This window comes from Lonchura striata, chromosome 10, assembly GCF_046129695.1.
Source record: "Lonchura striata isolate bLonStr1 chromosome 10, bLonStr1.mat, whole genome shotgun sequence".
Classification (NCBI taxonomy): Eukaryota; Metazoa; Chordata; class Aves; order Passeriformes; family Estrildidae; genus Lonchura; species Lonchura striata.
The window spans coordinates 22550380-22566418 of record NC_134612.1 but is presented as its reverse complement, the minus strand read 5'-3'; the positions used below and the strand labels follow the sequence as shown (position 1 = coordinate 22566418).

The 16039-nt window shown below is 41.5% G+C and overlaps 1 protein-coding gene across 1 annotated transcript in view; it reads left to right on the top strand.

The window, feature by feature from the left end:
* FNDC3B (fibronectin type III domain containing 3B) overlaps positions 1-16039 on the top strand; it is a 188074-nt gene that overhangs the window by 26353 nt on the left and 145682 nt on the right. Inside the window, exon 2 of the mRNA XM_021548251.2 lies at positions 10489-10627. Within this exon, the coding sequence (XP_021403926.1) occupies positions 10517-10627 (111 nt within the window). The 5' untranslated portion in view covers positions 10489-10516. The remainder of the gene's footprint in view (positions 1-10488; positions 10628-16039) is intronic.

The following is a 16039-nucleotide window of genomic DNA, read 5'->3' as shown; positions in this document are numbered from 1 at the left end:
CTCAGGGAAGTGGTGGAGACACCAGCCCTGTAGGTACTGAAAATATGTGTAAATATGGCATGTAAGGACATGGTTTAGTGGTAGAAATGGAGCTGCTCAGTTAGCAGTTGAACCCAGTGGTCTTAATGATCTTTTTCAACCCGAACAATTCTGATTTTTCCTTTCTGTGGACTTGTTATCCGTATTTGAATAGATTCTAGACTCCTGCACCTATAAAGTTTGGTAAGTGGTTATAGAAATTAATTTCTCCAAGTGTAACAAGGGCAAATGAAACTTCAGGTACATGTGGCATGAAGCTTGAAAGTTTGTTTGCTTTCTGCTGCCCGTCAAATTAAGTTTTTTGCTTGACTGGAATTTCGTCATCTAAAGGATTTGGAAAGTTCACTTGAGCTTCAAGGGTTTAATTTGCTTCATTGGAGCTGGGTATGTTTGTATCAATAGGGAAATATAAAGAAGCATGACTGTCCCCTTTATGATTAAATACAATCTTAGCATTTAAAAAAAATCAGTTTGCAGGAATTTGCTTTCATTTATTTAGCTCACCCTGATTCTTATTATTGGCTTATACGTATAGATATCTTGACTTTACACAGGTTTCTTTGACGCTCCTTAATAATACTGCTCGTTCTTGAAAGCTGTGGTGTCAAAGTCAATAGGTGAAATATTAGGAAACTTTAATTAACAAAGACTTGTAACTTATTAATGAGTAACTCCTGTAACTGGTAGGATTGGGGCTGCTGTCTTTTGACTTCACCCAGGCTGGGAAGAGCATCTGTCCTGCTGCCACCATGTCCTGAGCCTACCTTTCAACCAACACTTCTGGGTTTGGTGTAGTTTTTAAGTGCTGTTGGTTTTCCAATTCATACAAGAAGCTGTTCAGTATTTAACTGTATTTATTATTATCAAAGACCAATGCAATTAATTGAGAATAATTTTCATCTTTCCATTGCCTGAATGATTTGGCAGAGTATGGGAATGAGCTTAGAAGGGTGAGGATTCAGAATTAAAGTGGATACAGTCCACCTGGGTGGTGGGTGACCCCATGGATTGTATAAGCAGAACTTTGTTTCTCCTTCAGTCTGTGCTACAAACTGTGCCCCACTTCAGACAGGTAGCAAACCCCAAAGGTTTTCCCTTTTAAACCATTTAATCAATAACCTGAGCTTTCTAGCTGCACAGATGGCACATTCAGCACAGTATTTTCTGTCTAAATTGAGACCCTTTGTCTTCCCACTCTAAAGAAAGCAATACCCCCAGAACTCTGTATTTAGAGATTTAGGGTATTTTCATTCATTGATGATTTATTATCATTGGAGATAAAAATTTGATACCTGGAGTGGGAGAGGCTTCTTTCCTGTAAGGTCCTGGATACTCAATCAGAAATGGAACAATGACTTGACTTTGTGTGTGTGGTTTCTTTTTTACTGGTGAGTTTCAGGTCTTCGTTCAATGTAAATTCCTGTCTCTCTCCAGTTAGGAGAAGCTTTCATAGATAGCATATTGTCTTCATTTTCGTGAAGCAGTTCAGAAAAGCAAAGAAATTCTGAAAGATGTCCTTGATACTCTACAAAAGTGAGGGATGGTGTAATAAAACTTTTTCTCTTAATGCTGGAAAGTGGTGGAGCTTGGGTGGTGGCTCTTGGGTTGGTTTTCTTGTTCCTAAGGTGGTTTAAGCACTTGGTTTTTGTGAGCATGATGATGATGATGACAGGCTCAGCTTTCCTCCTGCATGAGAGGTGCTCCCTGGCAGCGGCTGCCCCGTGTGAATGCCTGCTCCTGCATCCCAGGGCGGAATGGGAGATCTCGGCGGGGCCCTTTCCCACAGGAACACAATGAGCCACTTTGTCAGCCCGGAGTCAGGTTAGCGGGGAATGGCGACAGCAGCGGGGTTTGTGTTGCACAAAGGTGTGCTGAGACCTTGTTGGAAGTGGGATTTGGTATGCAGGCTTTTCAGGAGCTGCAGATTGATATGGGAGATAGCCTTTTTTTTTTTTTTTTTTTTTTCTCCCCGCTTCGTAGTTTAATTAGGGAAAAAAAAAAAAAATCCCCACCCCATTGATTCCAGTAGATTCCCCATTGCACAGGAACTCTGGGAGAGATAACCAAAGTCTTTGTGGTATTATTGCAGAGAGATTATTATTTGAGAGAGCAGAGTTGAAGGGGAGGGTATTTATCGACAAATGCTGTGCTTATCAACCTGTAACCATGATTAATACTTTGGCTATTAAATGGAGGAAGAAAGCAAATAGATGAAGCATACCTGTGCCTTATCTGACTTTGACCTTTTATGCAAGAATGTCTCTTTGCATAAAGGTTCTGCCCGTGTCTCTGGGCACGTTCTTGGACTTGCAGCCCTGATCTGGGGGACTTCAGTACTCAATAAAAGTATTACGAGAGTGTCAAGATGTACTCTAGTGCAAATGTTTGCAGGATCAGGGTCCAGTTCTGTAGACAGGTGTAGGTCTGGACTGGAGGGAGTTTTATCTTCTCACGTAAATTGCTTGAAGCAAATAGAAAATTATTCCAATTGTGTTTAAACTTACTGAATATCTTGCTAGAGAGTGTGAATTTTACGTGCAAATTGCTTTTGTAGTCAGAGGCAGTGCAAAGTGCAGAGAAACTAAAAAGGGTGATCAGTTTGTCTCTGTAGTGTAGATAGCCTTTCTGCACTTAGGGGACCAGTTTGTGTGCTGGGTGTCCCAAATTGGGTGCTCTGGTTTGTGGAGGGAGGGCTGTTGGGCCACTGTCACCCTCCTCTCCTTGCCCTGGCAATGGGGCACCACAGCTGGAAGAGTTCTGTGCTTTCCTGCTGACCTTGGAGAGGCAGATGGCATCAGATAATCACAAGAGTGGTTTGGGTTGGAAGGAATCTTCCATGGTCAGGGACATCTTTCACTATCCCAGGTTGTTTCAAGCCCTGTCCAGCCTGGCTTTGGACATTTCCAGGGATTGGGCAACCACATCTTCTCTGGGCAACCTGTGCCAGGGCCTCACCACCCTCACAGGGAATCATTTCTTCCTAATTATATAATCTAGGTTTACTCCTGACTTGTGATCTTCCAGAAAAGCACAGAGATGCTGAATGCAGTTGGGAGTGTGTTGTACAGCTGGCAATTAAACAGCACCCAGAACTCTCTCAACTCAAATGTCTCTGAGGGTGGACAAGCAGCAACAAATTAGTTTGAAATGTTAATTGCTGCTTGTATTTTTGGAAGTGCATAACTTAATTTCCCTTGAAAAGAGAAAAAAGTTTGAAGTAGTTGCTATTTTAAAGCCAAGTTGTGCCAAAAACAACACTGAAAATCATAGGAAAAAAGTAATTTGCAACTATTGTGCAGGAAGAGTTAAACTCAGCCTATGGCTGCTTAGAAGAATTACTGTGAAATAGTGTGAGAATAGTCTGCTTGAAAACTTCTCTATTTTTGCAGTTACATCCCTCGTGAGTCCCTTTAGCCGTTGTGATTAATATGGAGGAAGGTGAGGAAAGAAAGGTGTGAGAACAAAGAAGGAAAGGAATATAAATAGCAAAAATGACTAACTTAATTTTCGGATTGAAGAAGCAGCACAGAAAAACCCACATGGTGAGAGTGAGTTGTATACAAGTTGTCTCTGCAGCCTGCTCTTCTGCCAGCAGTACAGGCTGTAGCCGTGATGTGTTTGCATGTTTTGGAATTGATTTTTGAGCAGCAGATGAATTTGCTGCTCTAATATTATTTGCAGAAGCAAGAATGCTGTGGAACCATTGGATTAGCTTGTCTGCCTGTGGCTTTCTGCTCAGCCATAGCTAATATAAGCCTAATAAAAATTTTGAAGGTCTGTTTCACCCGTGGTGTATTTTATTCCCTTAAATCTGGTTACACTAGGTTTGCACATGAATATGATGGCCTTCAGGCACTGCACACCCCAGGCGTGGGTGGTGGTGGGAGGAGGGCAAGCTCGCTTTCCCTACACGAGTTTTCACAAGATTTCCCCCTGGAAAACCAAGGGAAAAAGCCCCTAGTGAGGTGAGGTTTTCCTTTGGTAAAAGACTCCTTTGTGTGCCAGGTTGCTTTATTCCAGTTATTTCATCAGAGTTATTATCTACTGATTAGTTGTACTTGCCTTGTTTAATAAGACCCTCCTGCATGATGCTGGCTGACCCGATATCCCCATTCCTGATGCTCATTTCTGGTGTGTATTTGAAGTTACTTGGTTATTCCATTTCTTCCTAAGGTTAAGCTAGGAACCAATTTTTAATAGTTTTTCTGTTCCTGAATGACGAACATTTCCTATGAGGGGTGTGCAGCTGGTTACAGCACACATTTGTTGTTCTTTAAGATAGCAGAGTTTCAAGCCTGGAAAATTTGAGGTCAAATTTTAGGTCTAAATAAATGCAAACTACTGAAAATCTTCATATCATTACCCTTTGGATTGCTGCCTTGGAAGTCTAAACCAGTGTGGGGGGAAAACAGTATTAATTTTCCTTGATCCTGTATAGAATTGAACACTGCTGATAATTCCATCTTCAGAGATGGAATGTACCATGCACATATTGAAATGTGTTGTTGTTTAAAATAAACTAGAGGGGAATAAACCCACTGATTAATGACAGTGGTTAAGTTTTGAGAGGATGTTTATGCTTTTCAGCTTGCTGGAGATAGGATCCAGCTACTGTGGCCTTGTGTCTGTGAAATGGCACAGAGAGCAAGCAGCAGGCATTTCACTACCTCTTCATAAAATACCACTGGATTGTGTGTATGTATTCCCTCTAATCTGTTTTCTTTTGTCATAACAGATTTTTAGAATTGCATGTGTTTCTTCTAAATTGTTAGGAAGAAGCCTGGCTGTTTGGATGCTTCCAAATTAATCTACCGTGTTTGTAATTAAACAGAGAAAGAATGTGTTCAGGTTTCAGTGGCACTTCAGACGGATGTGATTTAACTAAACTAATGAAGGCACATCAGACAAGACAAATTCCAGACTGTTTGTGCCTTGACCAACCATCTGTGCACATACCTCCAGGTACTGCTCATGTCTCAAGAGGCTTTTCTACATGAACAATTATTACCACTCCTCTTTGAATTGGAATGGCAAGCCATGGCAGGAGTCTCTTGAAAGCAGCTATATTTACCACTCTGCTTTTCAGTGAAAAATAGAATTGTGTTGTGGATGTTTTAATTAATCCTGAATTTCAATGTGTGCTGTATGAAATACAGTAGGCAAATGGGTCAGTATGTGAGTTCTCTCATCTTTTGCACACGAATTCCAGCATCAGCAGGAATGTGCAGAAGGAGCACTCCTCGTTCAGAACCTTCCTAGTGGGTTGTAGACCCATATTAAATTCTTAGTGCCTGGGCATATATGTGTACAAATAAGACTGTGTATACATATTCTCCTGGTACATACTAGCAATTTTTTTTTCCTGGTTATTTTTCTTTCTTATTCAAAGAGTTATTTGAAATTTCTCTGGACAACCACCCATTTCTTCAACTATATAATAACCAGCAGGAACATGATTTAACATACCAGACTTTGATAGGGTTCTTCAATTGTACATATAACGTCCTGGAAAATAACAAAAAATTTCAGGACTATTTCTCTTTATGGAAGAAGAATAAGAAATGCTGCTATGCTGCAGGTAATGGCTTCTGTGAATACTGAATGATTTAAAAAAAAATCTCATTATGTTTTACTGTATATTTTTTCCAAAGTGAGTTTTTGTCTAGAAATATTTGAGTCTTCCCTATTTTCAGGGTATGTGTTTCTGAAGATGTGTTTCACCTCTCAGTGTGCCAGGTGGGACTCCCTCTGACATGAACCTATCATTCCATACATATTTTTAACCATGGCAAAGCCCTTTTAAGCAATTCCTCCTGCCTCTTTTCCTGGTTATAACACAAGTGTTTGAGGGTTGGTGCAGTGCAGCAGGTGGGGAACCCCCTGTGTTCACACTAGCTGTGCAGGCAGTGCTGGAAGTTTTGGGCTGGCCATGATGTCAGGATGTGGTTTGGAGGATGCAGGTCAGATATCTGTAAAAATATCTGAAAATCCTTTTCTTTTTGGGTCAGAGAACTGCCCATTGCTGGACATCCTCACTGCAGAACCTTGTCTGCCAGAGAAAATGTCTGGCTGGGGGGAGAAACATTTGCCTTGTGGCTGCTGGTCAGCAGGGCAGTGCTCACCAGAATTCGGCTTTTGGTAACACCAGAACTGGCTTGGCCCATGGTTGTAAAGTACTAAGGAAGCTCCTGTTGGGTTGGATTATTTCTCTGACCAGTGCAACAGCCTTTGTGCAAGAGGAGCTCACCCAGCCCATACTGCATGGTAGAAGAGGGGTTCCTATAGTACATGTATTAAAGCAGTGGTAGAAAAGAGTCTGTTAGACTGTGTAACCCTGTGTGTGTGCCATTTGTCTGTGAACTTTGCCATGGGGAAGTGGTAAAGGTTTTTTTTTTAGGCTGGAAAGAGAAAATCCTTCAATTTTAAGTTTATACTATGTGCATTTCAAGTAATTTCTTTTTTATCAAGGCTAGGATTGAAGGTGGGGTAGCTTCTTATTCTTCTTGCAGTGTGTTCTCTTCTATTCAGGAAGAATATCTCTAAATATGCATTGGAGGAGTAAAATGTGTGTTTGGCACTGAATTTTAGTTGTATATTAAATAAACCTGGGTATGTGGCTCTAGTTAGTATTGAAACTCTCTGTCCTTGCTGTTAGTACAACTTCTGTAATTCCAGATGATTGTGATAAAAAAGCAGAACACTTTGTTCAGGACCTTTTAATGGTCTGCTGCAGGGAAATAAAAATCAAGTCTTTGCAAAGAGCAGTCACAGGACTCAATATTCACAACTCCTCTTGTCTCTGCCAGGTTCTCTGCATTTGTCTGCCATAGCTGGAAGAGGTTCTTTGGCTTTGTAAAATACAGAAGATAGGAAGAAAATCACAGAAAGAAAAATGTTCTTGGCTTCCAGCCCTATAAATAAGCATGGGTGAAACCTTCTAGGAAAAGTAGAATTGGGTATCTTGATGTGGTTCCACTGCTTTTGGAATTTCAGGAAAACTGACGTAACCTGTTGGGTCATGTTATTTGACCATATATGGCCATTGGGGTTTAGATAGTTACGCTTCATTCTCCTGTGTGTTTTAGTTTTCTCTCTAGTGCCATGTGCAACTAATTTATGTATTACTAATTCACATATTGAATTAATTTAAGGAAATGGAGTCATCTCAGGGATCAGTAGAAGGCTGAGGTACTGAATTGAAAATCAAGTTTGCAACAGTAACTTTGCAGACATCAAAAGGTTTGGAAGTTTTGTTTGGGGACAGAGACATCAAACTTGGATGGTTGTTTCTTCCTTGCTCTACAGCAAAGTGGAAAGCTTTGATTTCCATATTCCTGGAGGAGACTAGACAGGGAGATGCAGCCTCTCACTCCTTGTTGGCGTTGTTGTGACCTGTCCCAGCCAAACCTAGGGAATGTAGACGCACAGGAAATATCTTTTTAAAATTTAAATATAGTCAGCTTTCTAGACAAAACCCCAAATTTGAGTTAGTACCTGAAAAAAAGGCTGTGGGTTAGTATTTGGCAGTTAATATTTTAGCTAAGGAAGAATTCTCATATCCTGGAATGTGACCTGGCTCTTTGAGTCGTGTCTGGTGTTTTCTTCTATCGGTGTTCCCAATTTGCAGGAAAAAAAAAAAAAAACCTGTATTCAGACCTCACTTTCTTTGTATTAATCAGCTTTGCATCCCCTGAGGGAGGAGGAACACTGGGCTATAGGAGGGGTGTGAAAGCACAGCTAATAAATCTATTTTAAGTTGGATGGATGAACAAATAAGCTCAAAAAGTGCATGAGGCCTGTGTTTCCAAAGGGTTTGGCTTTGCAGTGAAGTCTGCCAGTCTCATGGTAGATGTGTTCACTCTTCCTGGAGTACATCTTGGCGCAACACTGCCAAAAATTCCTGCCAGTGGCTGTGCCTTGTAGCCAGTACTGCTGCTGGTATCATCTCTGCTGGGGTCGTACCAGACCTGACAAATAGAGGAAGCCCTTTTTATTTATGTTTTCCTATTTTTATTTTTGTTTTCTCCTTTCAAGTGAGGCAAGTGTAGACACGGCTGTAGTGACAAACCATTAATAAAGCAAAAGGAATGTAGCTGCAACACTTTAAACAATGACACGTAGCAAATAAATGTCAACATATCCGTTGTTGTGCCTGGAATGGAAATATTACTTGGAAAATATGTTGCTTCAAGCTACAGTATGGGTTTTTTTCTCAAGAAAATATTATCAGTGCAATGTTTAAACTGTTAAAGCTTGGCTTTTGGGTTCAGGCTAAATGAATGTGTCTTGTTTGGGGACTGGGGTTTTGTTTTAGATGGGTTTAAAATAATTTCCATGAATGTTTTGTTCTTTACAAATAAACTGTAAATGTGAATATATACATTTGCACAGACAAATATAGATGCATAAATAACTGCATGTATAGCCAGAGTAGTTGGAGGTACATCTGGCTGTTGACAAAATCAGTCTGTTTCCTGAAAGCTGTTCATTCATGTGCTCTCTGATGCTCATTACTGGGCTCTTTCAGTCCTTTTCTAAATCCTAAGCCATTAAGAAATGGTTCACATATTCTCTTCTTCCTTGGTAAACAAACAGAACCCCCCAAAAGTGAAGTTGCACTGCCCCACTCCTTCTCCACCCCCAAATCCCAACACCTCTGATCATTGTTGTTGGACTCGGATGTTTCTCAAAATTAAAACATGAAACTGTGAAGTAATGAGAAGCAAAAGCTTTAGGATGTACCATCCTAACAACTGTATCTCAGGCTTCTGGAGAACTTCTGTCCTGTAATTGAGTCTTGCATAAAAGGAGGGATTTAATTTAAAGGTGGATGAAAACACATTGCCTCCGTTTATGTCTTGGTGAAATGATGATTAGAAAAGTGGTGTTTTCTTACAGATGAGAACAGTGGAAAGAGCTGTGAGAGTTGTGCTAATTTTGGTGCTAAGTTAAACTAAAATGCTGGTCTTGAGCTGTGTGGCTGGAGGTCACATTGCCAAGTTTGCACATCTTCTGAAAAACAGATGTACTTTCAGTCTTCTGGTTCTGCTTAGATGTGAAGGGCCCCATTTGATGACAGTGAAAAGATAGGACACGTGATTCAGTCTGTGTGGGCACTGCCATCACTTCTAAATCATACAAGTGCTCCTCCTCAGGAGCTGGAGGAGCAGCTCTTGGTCAGGCTGATGTTTCTGATCATAGGGCTGTGCAGGTGATGGGATTGCAGGGAGCTCTGGAAGAGGATGATAAAAATGAAGACAGTGTATTTCAACTAAACTAATAATTTAGTTGTTGATTTAAAAAAAAAAAAAGAAGTTATTTGAAGTCCAGCAGTATTTGGGGCTGAGGGGACATAAGATTTGCTCCAACCCTGGTGAGACAGGCTCAGTCCTCCATCTCCTCTGGAGCAGCTGAATTAAACTCCTGGTTTATGGCTCTCTAGTTGTGTTCCGTGCTCTTTGCCAAAAATTCCCCTTTCTGTACTGTGGAGCACTCTGTTCATCTTTTGCCAGCTACCACCTAAGTCACAGCATATTTTTTTTCTAACTTGAGTTGGGGATGTATATGAAATTATTCAGGGTGACATTGGGATTCTCTGGCACGAGGTGTACTAAGGAGGCTGCTCACCACTGGACATGTGAGGTTGCTTTGCTTAGGAGTTATTGTGTACAAGTCTAGATAAGCTATGTGATGAGATCATCCATTTTATTCACTAGAGCTGCATTATTGCCCCATAAACCAGCGTGATGATACCCTTAACACTGAATTCAGACTTTTTTTTTACAAGGCAGCTTCTCATGGTTTCACTGATGCTCATGTATCACATCAGTTATCTGTGGAAGGGGGAGGGTGTGCTGGAAGTGATGTGTGATTTTTCACAAATCCTTACATGATGTCATCATTTTCTGTTACCCTTCCTAGAACGGGGTGTTCAGAACCTTGAGGATGTGCTGTCCCTCCTGCTCCAGCAGAAGCCTTAACCCTTTTGGGTTGTGATTAAGTGGAAGTCAGGTGTCTGGTCTTTGTTTTGTAGTGGCAGTTCACACTGTTTACAGGGCCCTAGAAAGAAGATAAAGGTGTTTGGCTTTGAAGTGTGGCTTTTGAGTGAAATTGCTGTAACATCTTGACCGTGTGGGTGATGAATTCCAAGAGCTGTGGCACCAAATGGGATGGCGATTTAAGAGCAGAACTCTTAAATGTCTCAGAACCTGCCTATTTCAGCAGTGAAGGCTGAGGTTTATAATTGTGGGAAAGAGTGGAGATCTGGCTGGTCGGTTTTTGGAGTTCTTGCATGGAAACTTGACTTTCTACGCTCTTGATGTAATAGTTAAAACCTCCGTCCAGATCCTGGAGCTCCTGTACACCTCCTGGTACAAAAGTTCCTGCTTAAGTTCCTGAATGGCAGAACTGAAGTTCTGCAGGGTCTTTAACTGCTGCTTTCTCTTGCAGGAAGTCTGTTGTGGGAAATTCTCCATGAATGTACGTCACAATGATGATGACCGACCAAATCCCGCTGGAGCTGCCGCCCTTGCTGAACGGGGAGGTGGCCATGATGCCTCACATCGTGAATGGCGATGGATCACAGCAGGTCAGAGATTGGCTGCCTTAAATAAACTCTCTCTGGGTCAACAAGATATTTTCAAGATGGGGAAAATGGTTTTCCATAGCACTGGGGAGTGCAGAGTATTTCCCGGGATGTAGAAATCTGTCTTTACGCTGAAAAGACATTAAAAACAATGATTAAAGTGTACTATTAAATTGAATGTGTTTGTTTGCATGTGTGTTCATTGAAGTAAAAATAGTGGAATTGAAACAGTGGTTATAAATGCTGTGTATTTGAGGGCTTTGCAGGAAGTTAGTCTTACGATTTACTTGTGTTCACTCTTGTCCAGACATCTTACTAGCATTTGTGGTGATATTTTAAGATTTTAAAAATGCTGAGATGAGGAAAAGAAATGGAAAGGAAAGAAATGGAGAATAGAGTGTGATATCTGCTATTCTTTGCTTACCTCACTCTACCTTTCCCAGCAGGCCTGTGTACTACCCTGTGCTTCAATATAAGAAGCAGATGTGAATTTTGAGTGAGTTTTTGAATAAAGGCAAGTTTACAGTTGCTTTGATTTTTTTTTTGGGAGATAGTCTCTAATAAGCTTGATCAGAAGTTAGGTGGAAAGATCATGAGACCACAGCTATGCTTTCATGTCACAATACAGCCTGGAGGTTCCAGCTGGTGGGTGTTAGGTTCCCAAATATGTCATTTGGGGTCAAGGGGTCTCTTTGGAGAACATCTACCCTGGCAATATTTTTTTGTTGCTCAATTTGGTTCTCCCCTCACATGAGAAGTTTCAGCAAAGTATTGTAACAAAGGTAGAAGCGAGCTGTCCTTCTTAAATCAATATAAGAGGTCATTCTGTTACTTCTCCTTCCTTGGATCATTGGTTCCTCCTTCCAAGCTGTGTTTTGAGTTAGATCAACCTCAAGAGGAAGAATAATTTCTGCTTTCCTGGTGAGCTTCTAAGTCTTTTTGGTTATCTGAAATCTCATTATGATGTGGATTTTCACTGTTGTGATTAGTTTTTTTTGGTTTTTTTGAGTCCTTTTTGCAAAGCGTGCTTTGATTTGTAAAAACAGAAAGTAATGCTTTTAGTGGCTATATTTACCAAATCTACTATTAGTACACTTAGATGAAGGAACAGTCTTATTCATACTGGAAAGGATAATTGTTATTGAAATACACACTTTCTTCCTTGCTGGAAACCACTTATCAGGTCAGACTGTCCTGTCAGTGGGTTCTTCTGTGTTACAGAAAGATTAAGTGAAATCTTCTGAGCCCTCCTTTGAGATGGTGCTCTAAGCCCAATCTTTCCATTTCCCCATCTTCGATTCAGCAGCCTGGTTTGGCAGATGCCTCTGTTGCCTTTAAAGTAATTTCTCAGCTAATGTTTTGCATTAAAAACAATTGCAGGTGCACTGGAAGCACATTGCTTCTTGCTTTTGCTGCGTTATGCAAGCATGACGAGTAGAATAGTTCTGGGCCAGGTCCTTCTTCTGTGTGTTTGCTGGATGATGCTTTTAGGTTTCATCTCCTTATTTCTTGAAGTACCTGTAGCTGAAATACCAGTTTTCCATTACCAGTTTTTTGGCTTCTAGTCTGGATGTGCCCTCATCCCTTGCAAAGCTTAACTACCTCTATGCTTTGTCGTTTCCATCCTATTCCTGAAGATTTAGATGATGTCTTCGCTTTTTAAAAGTACAGTTCTAAAAATGGAATGAAATTGGAATAAATGCTTCGTTTCATCTTTGCAAATGAACTATGTTAATTGCTCTTAACCTGTTTTTTTGTAATGTGGAAACAAATGTTAAGTGTTTGTTGAAAGAGATTTATTTGAGTTACCTGTGAGGTGGGAAGAGGCTTCAGGATAGATTCACATAGGAATTACTTCCTTAAGAAGGATGGTTTATATGACTCCATAAATAGGTTCTAGCTTTAGGAGGACACACATTTACATTTACAGGGTGTAATTCCAGTCTCCATTAGAAGCTGGTGGTGAGAAAGCATCGTGGCAGAGCTGGTGGAGGATGAGGAGTGTGGAGTTTTCCAGCAGGCAGCTCGGTGCCTCGTGCTTTGGGGCTGACAGAATGCAGGTTCTGATGGGCACACTGGCTGTTGCTCACCGTCGTGTCTTACTGGATTTGTGGAGCCTCAGCTGTGCCAGCACCACAGAGCTGCTTTAGGAGCTGTGCCTGGAAATGCTGAGCTCCAGGGAAAAGCCTTTCCTCAAAAGACCCGTTCTTACACACGTAGAATAGAGCAGACTGGAGCTGGTGAAACGCCTTGGCCTTGCCAGCAGCCAGATGGAGAGTGATGGAAAAGGCAAATCTGCCAGTGCACAGGCCTGCAGTGTAAGGCAATTGCATGGGAACATTCCCTTTCTTTATCTTCCTGAGAGTAAGGGCAGAGCTGCACAAGGCAGGGCAAGGAATGTCTCTGCTTGCTTAACAGTAATCCCTCTCCTCTAGACTACCCAAAATGGCATTTCTAGCACTGACTTTTTTTTTTTTTTTACTTTCCCACACTTTATTTCCATTACTGCTGACTGTGTTTAATGCTTTCATGTTGCTTCCAGAGCTGTTTCTGCTTCTAATCCACTTGTAACTCCTTAGGGGATTCAGGGAGCAATAATTAACCTTTTGGTCCAAGAATTTCAATGGTTTCCTGTAGGTACTCCACTGCAAGCTCTAAAAAGCTTGGAGTATAAAGTGGAGGGGCAGCTAACTGTGCTACAGCACATTTGTACAGAATGTTGGGCTAATTAGTTGGGAAAATTTTATTTCAGCTTGGTTCACTCATTGCACCTGCAGAGGTGCAGCAGGTTTTCTGCTTGCCTGCTCTTTGTAAAGCTGTGTTTACCTACCCTGTGGTTTCACCACTTGGCTTAAGCTTAGGCACTGTACATAGTGCTGTGTGTGCTTGTTCTTGTCTTGTAGGGTCACGGGCTTTAAATGAGGGAGACAAGAGTGCAGCTGAATGAGGAATGAGATTTGGTACTTTCCTGTGCACCTTGCAAACAGCTGAAAGCACTTTACTTGGGTTTTGTACTGAGCCACAGCATCTGAGCTGAGTGAATGAACTTTCTGCCAAAATTTAGTTACTTCTTTATGGTTTCTCGATTTATTAATTTATTTTATTTTTACTGCTTCTTTGGCGTGTGTGTTTTAAGGTTGGATAAATTAGGAGGTTCGGGATTTGCCACTTGAGAGTTTTGCTGTAAAGAGCACTCGTGGTAAACTGATTGAATTGCTTATTGCCTCTATTAATACCTCTAGTTTTGTCCAGTCAATAAAAAAAAGTCTTTTCCAGACACAATTGATGAATTATTAATTTTTAAAAGTCAGCTTCATTGTTTAAGATGTCGCATGTTTCCTGATTTTTCTTACTGAAGAGATGCTGAAAGTGTTTAGCCTACCTGCTCTGTGTGACTGAGGAATGTGTTCCTGAGAAGAGTATTGCACACAGAATGGTGTGACTTCCCTGGTCCTTCCTGTGGGATACACCTGGGAATTTATTGGGGCACAGTCTTTTAAAGTAGATAACAGAATGGATACAAGTGATTGCTTTGGGTTTTTTTGTGTTTTGTTGTTTATTTTTATTTCCCAAAAGATGCAATGCATGCTATAAGTTATGTGCTGTAGATAAATACAGTAAATTTTAATGGTTTTGTATTTGTGAGGAACCTGGGGCTGGATCCCAGGTGTTGCCTATGATGTTGTGTTCCCCAGGTGTATGAAGCATGATACATCTCATGGAAGGGAAAATCCACCACACGGGAAAATGTTTAATGTGGGGTTTCATTAAACAAGCTGCTCTTTTACCTTAGCAAGGAAAATGTTCTCATAAGGGGGAAAATACTTTAAGTGAGTTCTGGGACTGAATTGCATCACGTGGATTCAGGTGAACATAATCCTGCTCACTGCTGTGAGGGGCCACAGAGCAGGTGGGGGATGATGGCCGGCCTTGAGTGTGAATTTTCTGCTTGGAAACAGAATTTTTTTTGCATAAGTAAACCAGTAGTGTACAAAAGAGATTGACAGTGTATGCCCTTGGTCTTTATCAGGTGGCATTTCTGTCTTTGAGAGTGTTTTCTCCCCAGTGTATGTAGTTTTATATCATAGAGTGGTTTGGATTGGAAGGGACATTAAAGCCCATCTCTTTCCAGCCCCTGCCATGGGCAGGGACATCTTCCACTGTCCCAGGTTGCTCCATGCCCTGTGCAACCTGGCCTTGGGCACTTCCAGGGATCCAGGGGCATCCACAGCTGCTCTGGGCACCCTGTGCTAGAGCTTCCTCACCCTCGTAGTAAATAAATTTCTTCCTAATATCCAGTCCAGAACTTCCCAGAGTCTTGTGCCTGCATTACCTTTGTGGGCACTTCTTCAATCCCTTCCCCAGCTTCTCCAGGCCATGGGAGTTGGATAGTGGGAGCAAGGGAGGCACGAGTGACACGTGCTTGGCTTGTCATGCAAACTTAGTCTGCACATACTTGGGGGGATTATAAATATTTATAGCAGCTATGCAACTTAGTAACATTCATCACTCAACAAACACGACTTCCAATAAAATAGAAAGGCATTCTTAAATGCAAAATAAATGCAAAAAGAGCTTTATAGAGGTAACAAGCTTTCTCTGAGGAGAAACCCAGCAGGTATGGCTGGGTTTCAGCACCAAGTGGATTAAACTGCTGAGGTCAACATCCGAGTGCTTCTTAGGGGAAAGAAAAATCCTTTGGGACTGTGCTGCTGACGCCCTGCTCCCAGCTGTCATCTGCTCCAGCTTTTTGGATGGGAGGAGGCCAAGGACTGGAAGTGGGCTGGGGTGACCTCGGACATGAGACCACACCCCGAGATGCTGCCAGCCAGCAGTGAGGGCTCCAAGTGACCCTTCAAGTTCTTCTCCTCTGTTGCCATCTCATAATTATGCATACTTGGGACGATGAATATCGGAAAAGGCAGAGCACAATTAAAGATGATCTGGATTTGTTTTCATTAAAATAGAGATGTTATCTGTACACTTTTTTTATTGCTTTCCTCAGATTTTTTAATTAAAAGCCTTAGAAACGAGGCTTCTCATGAAGATCCCTTGTGTGACAGGGAAGAGAGAAGCTGTGTTCCAGGCTGCAGAATATGGTTTTGTTGTTTATGAGGATGTGGGGAAAAATAAATCATGGAATTAGTTTTATATACTTAGTGTGTATAAACAAAAGAAGTTGAAGTGTGCCTTGACATTATTTATCCCAGGCAACTGGGACAAGTCAGGGGTGTTGGCTGGCAGGTGTCCTGTATATAATACTCAACATGTGCTGGCTTTAATGGTTTGACCTCATTTCTGCATCTCTTTGGTCAGTGTTGTGGGGTTGTGTGCAGCAAGGGGGAATGCAGGGGGGACTGGGTGCTGGGATGGATGATGGAGAGCACCCCAGCATTCCAGTTTTGGGAAGGGAGG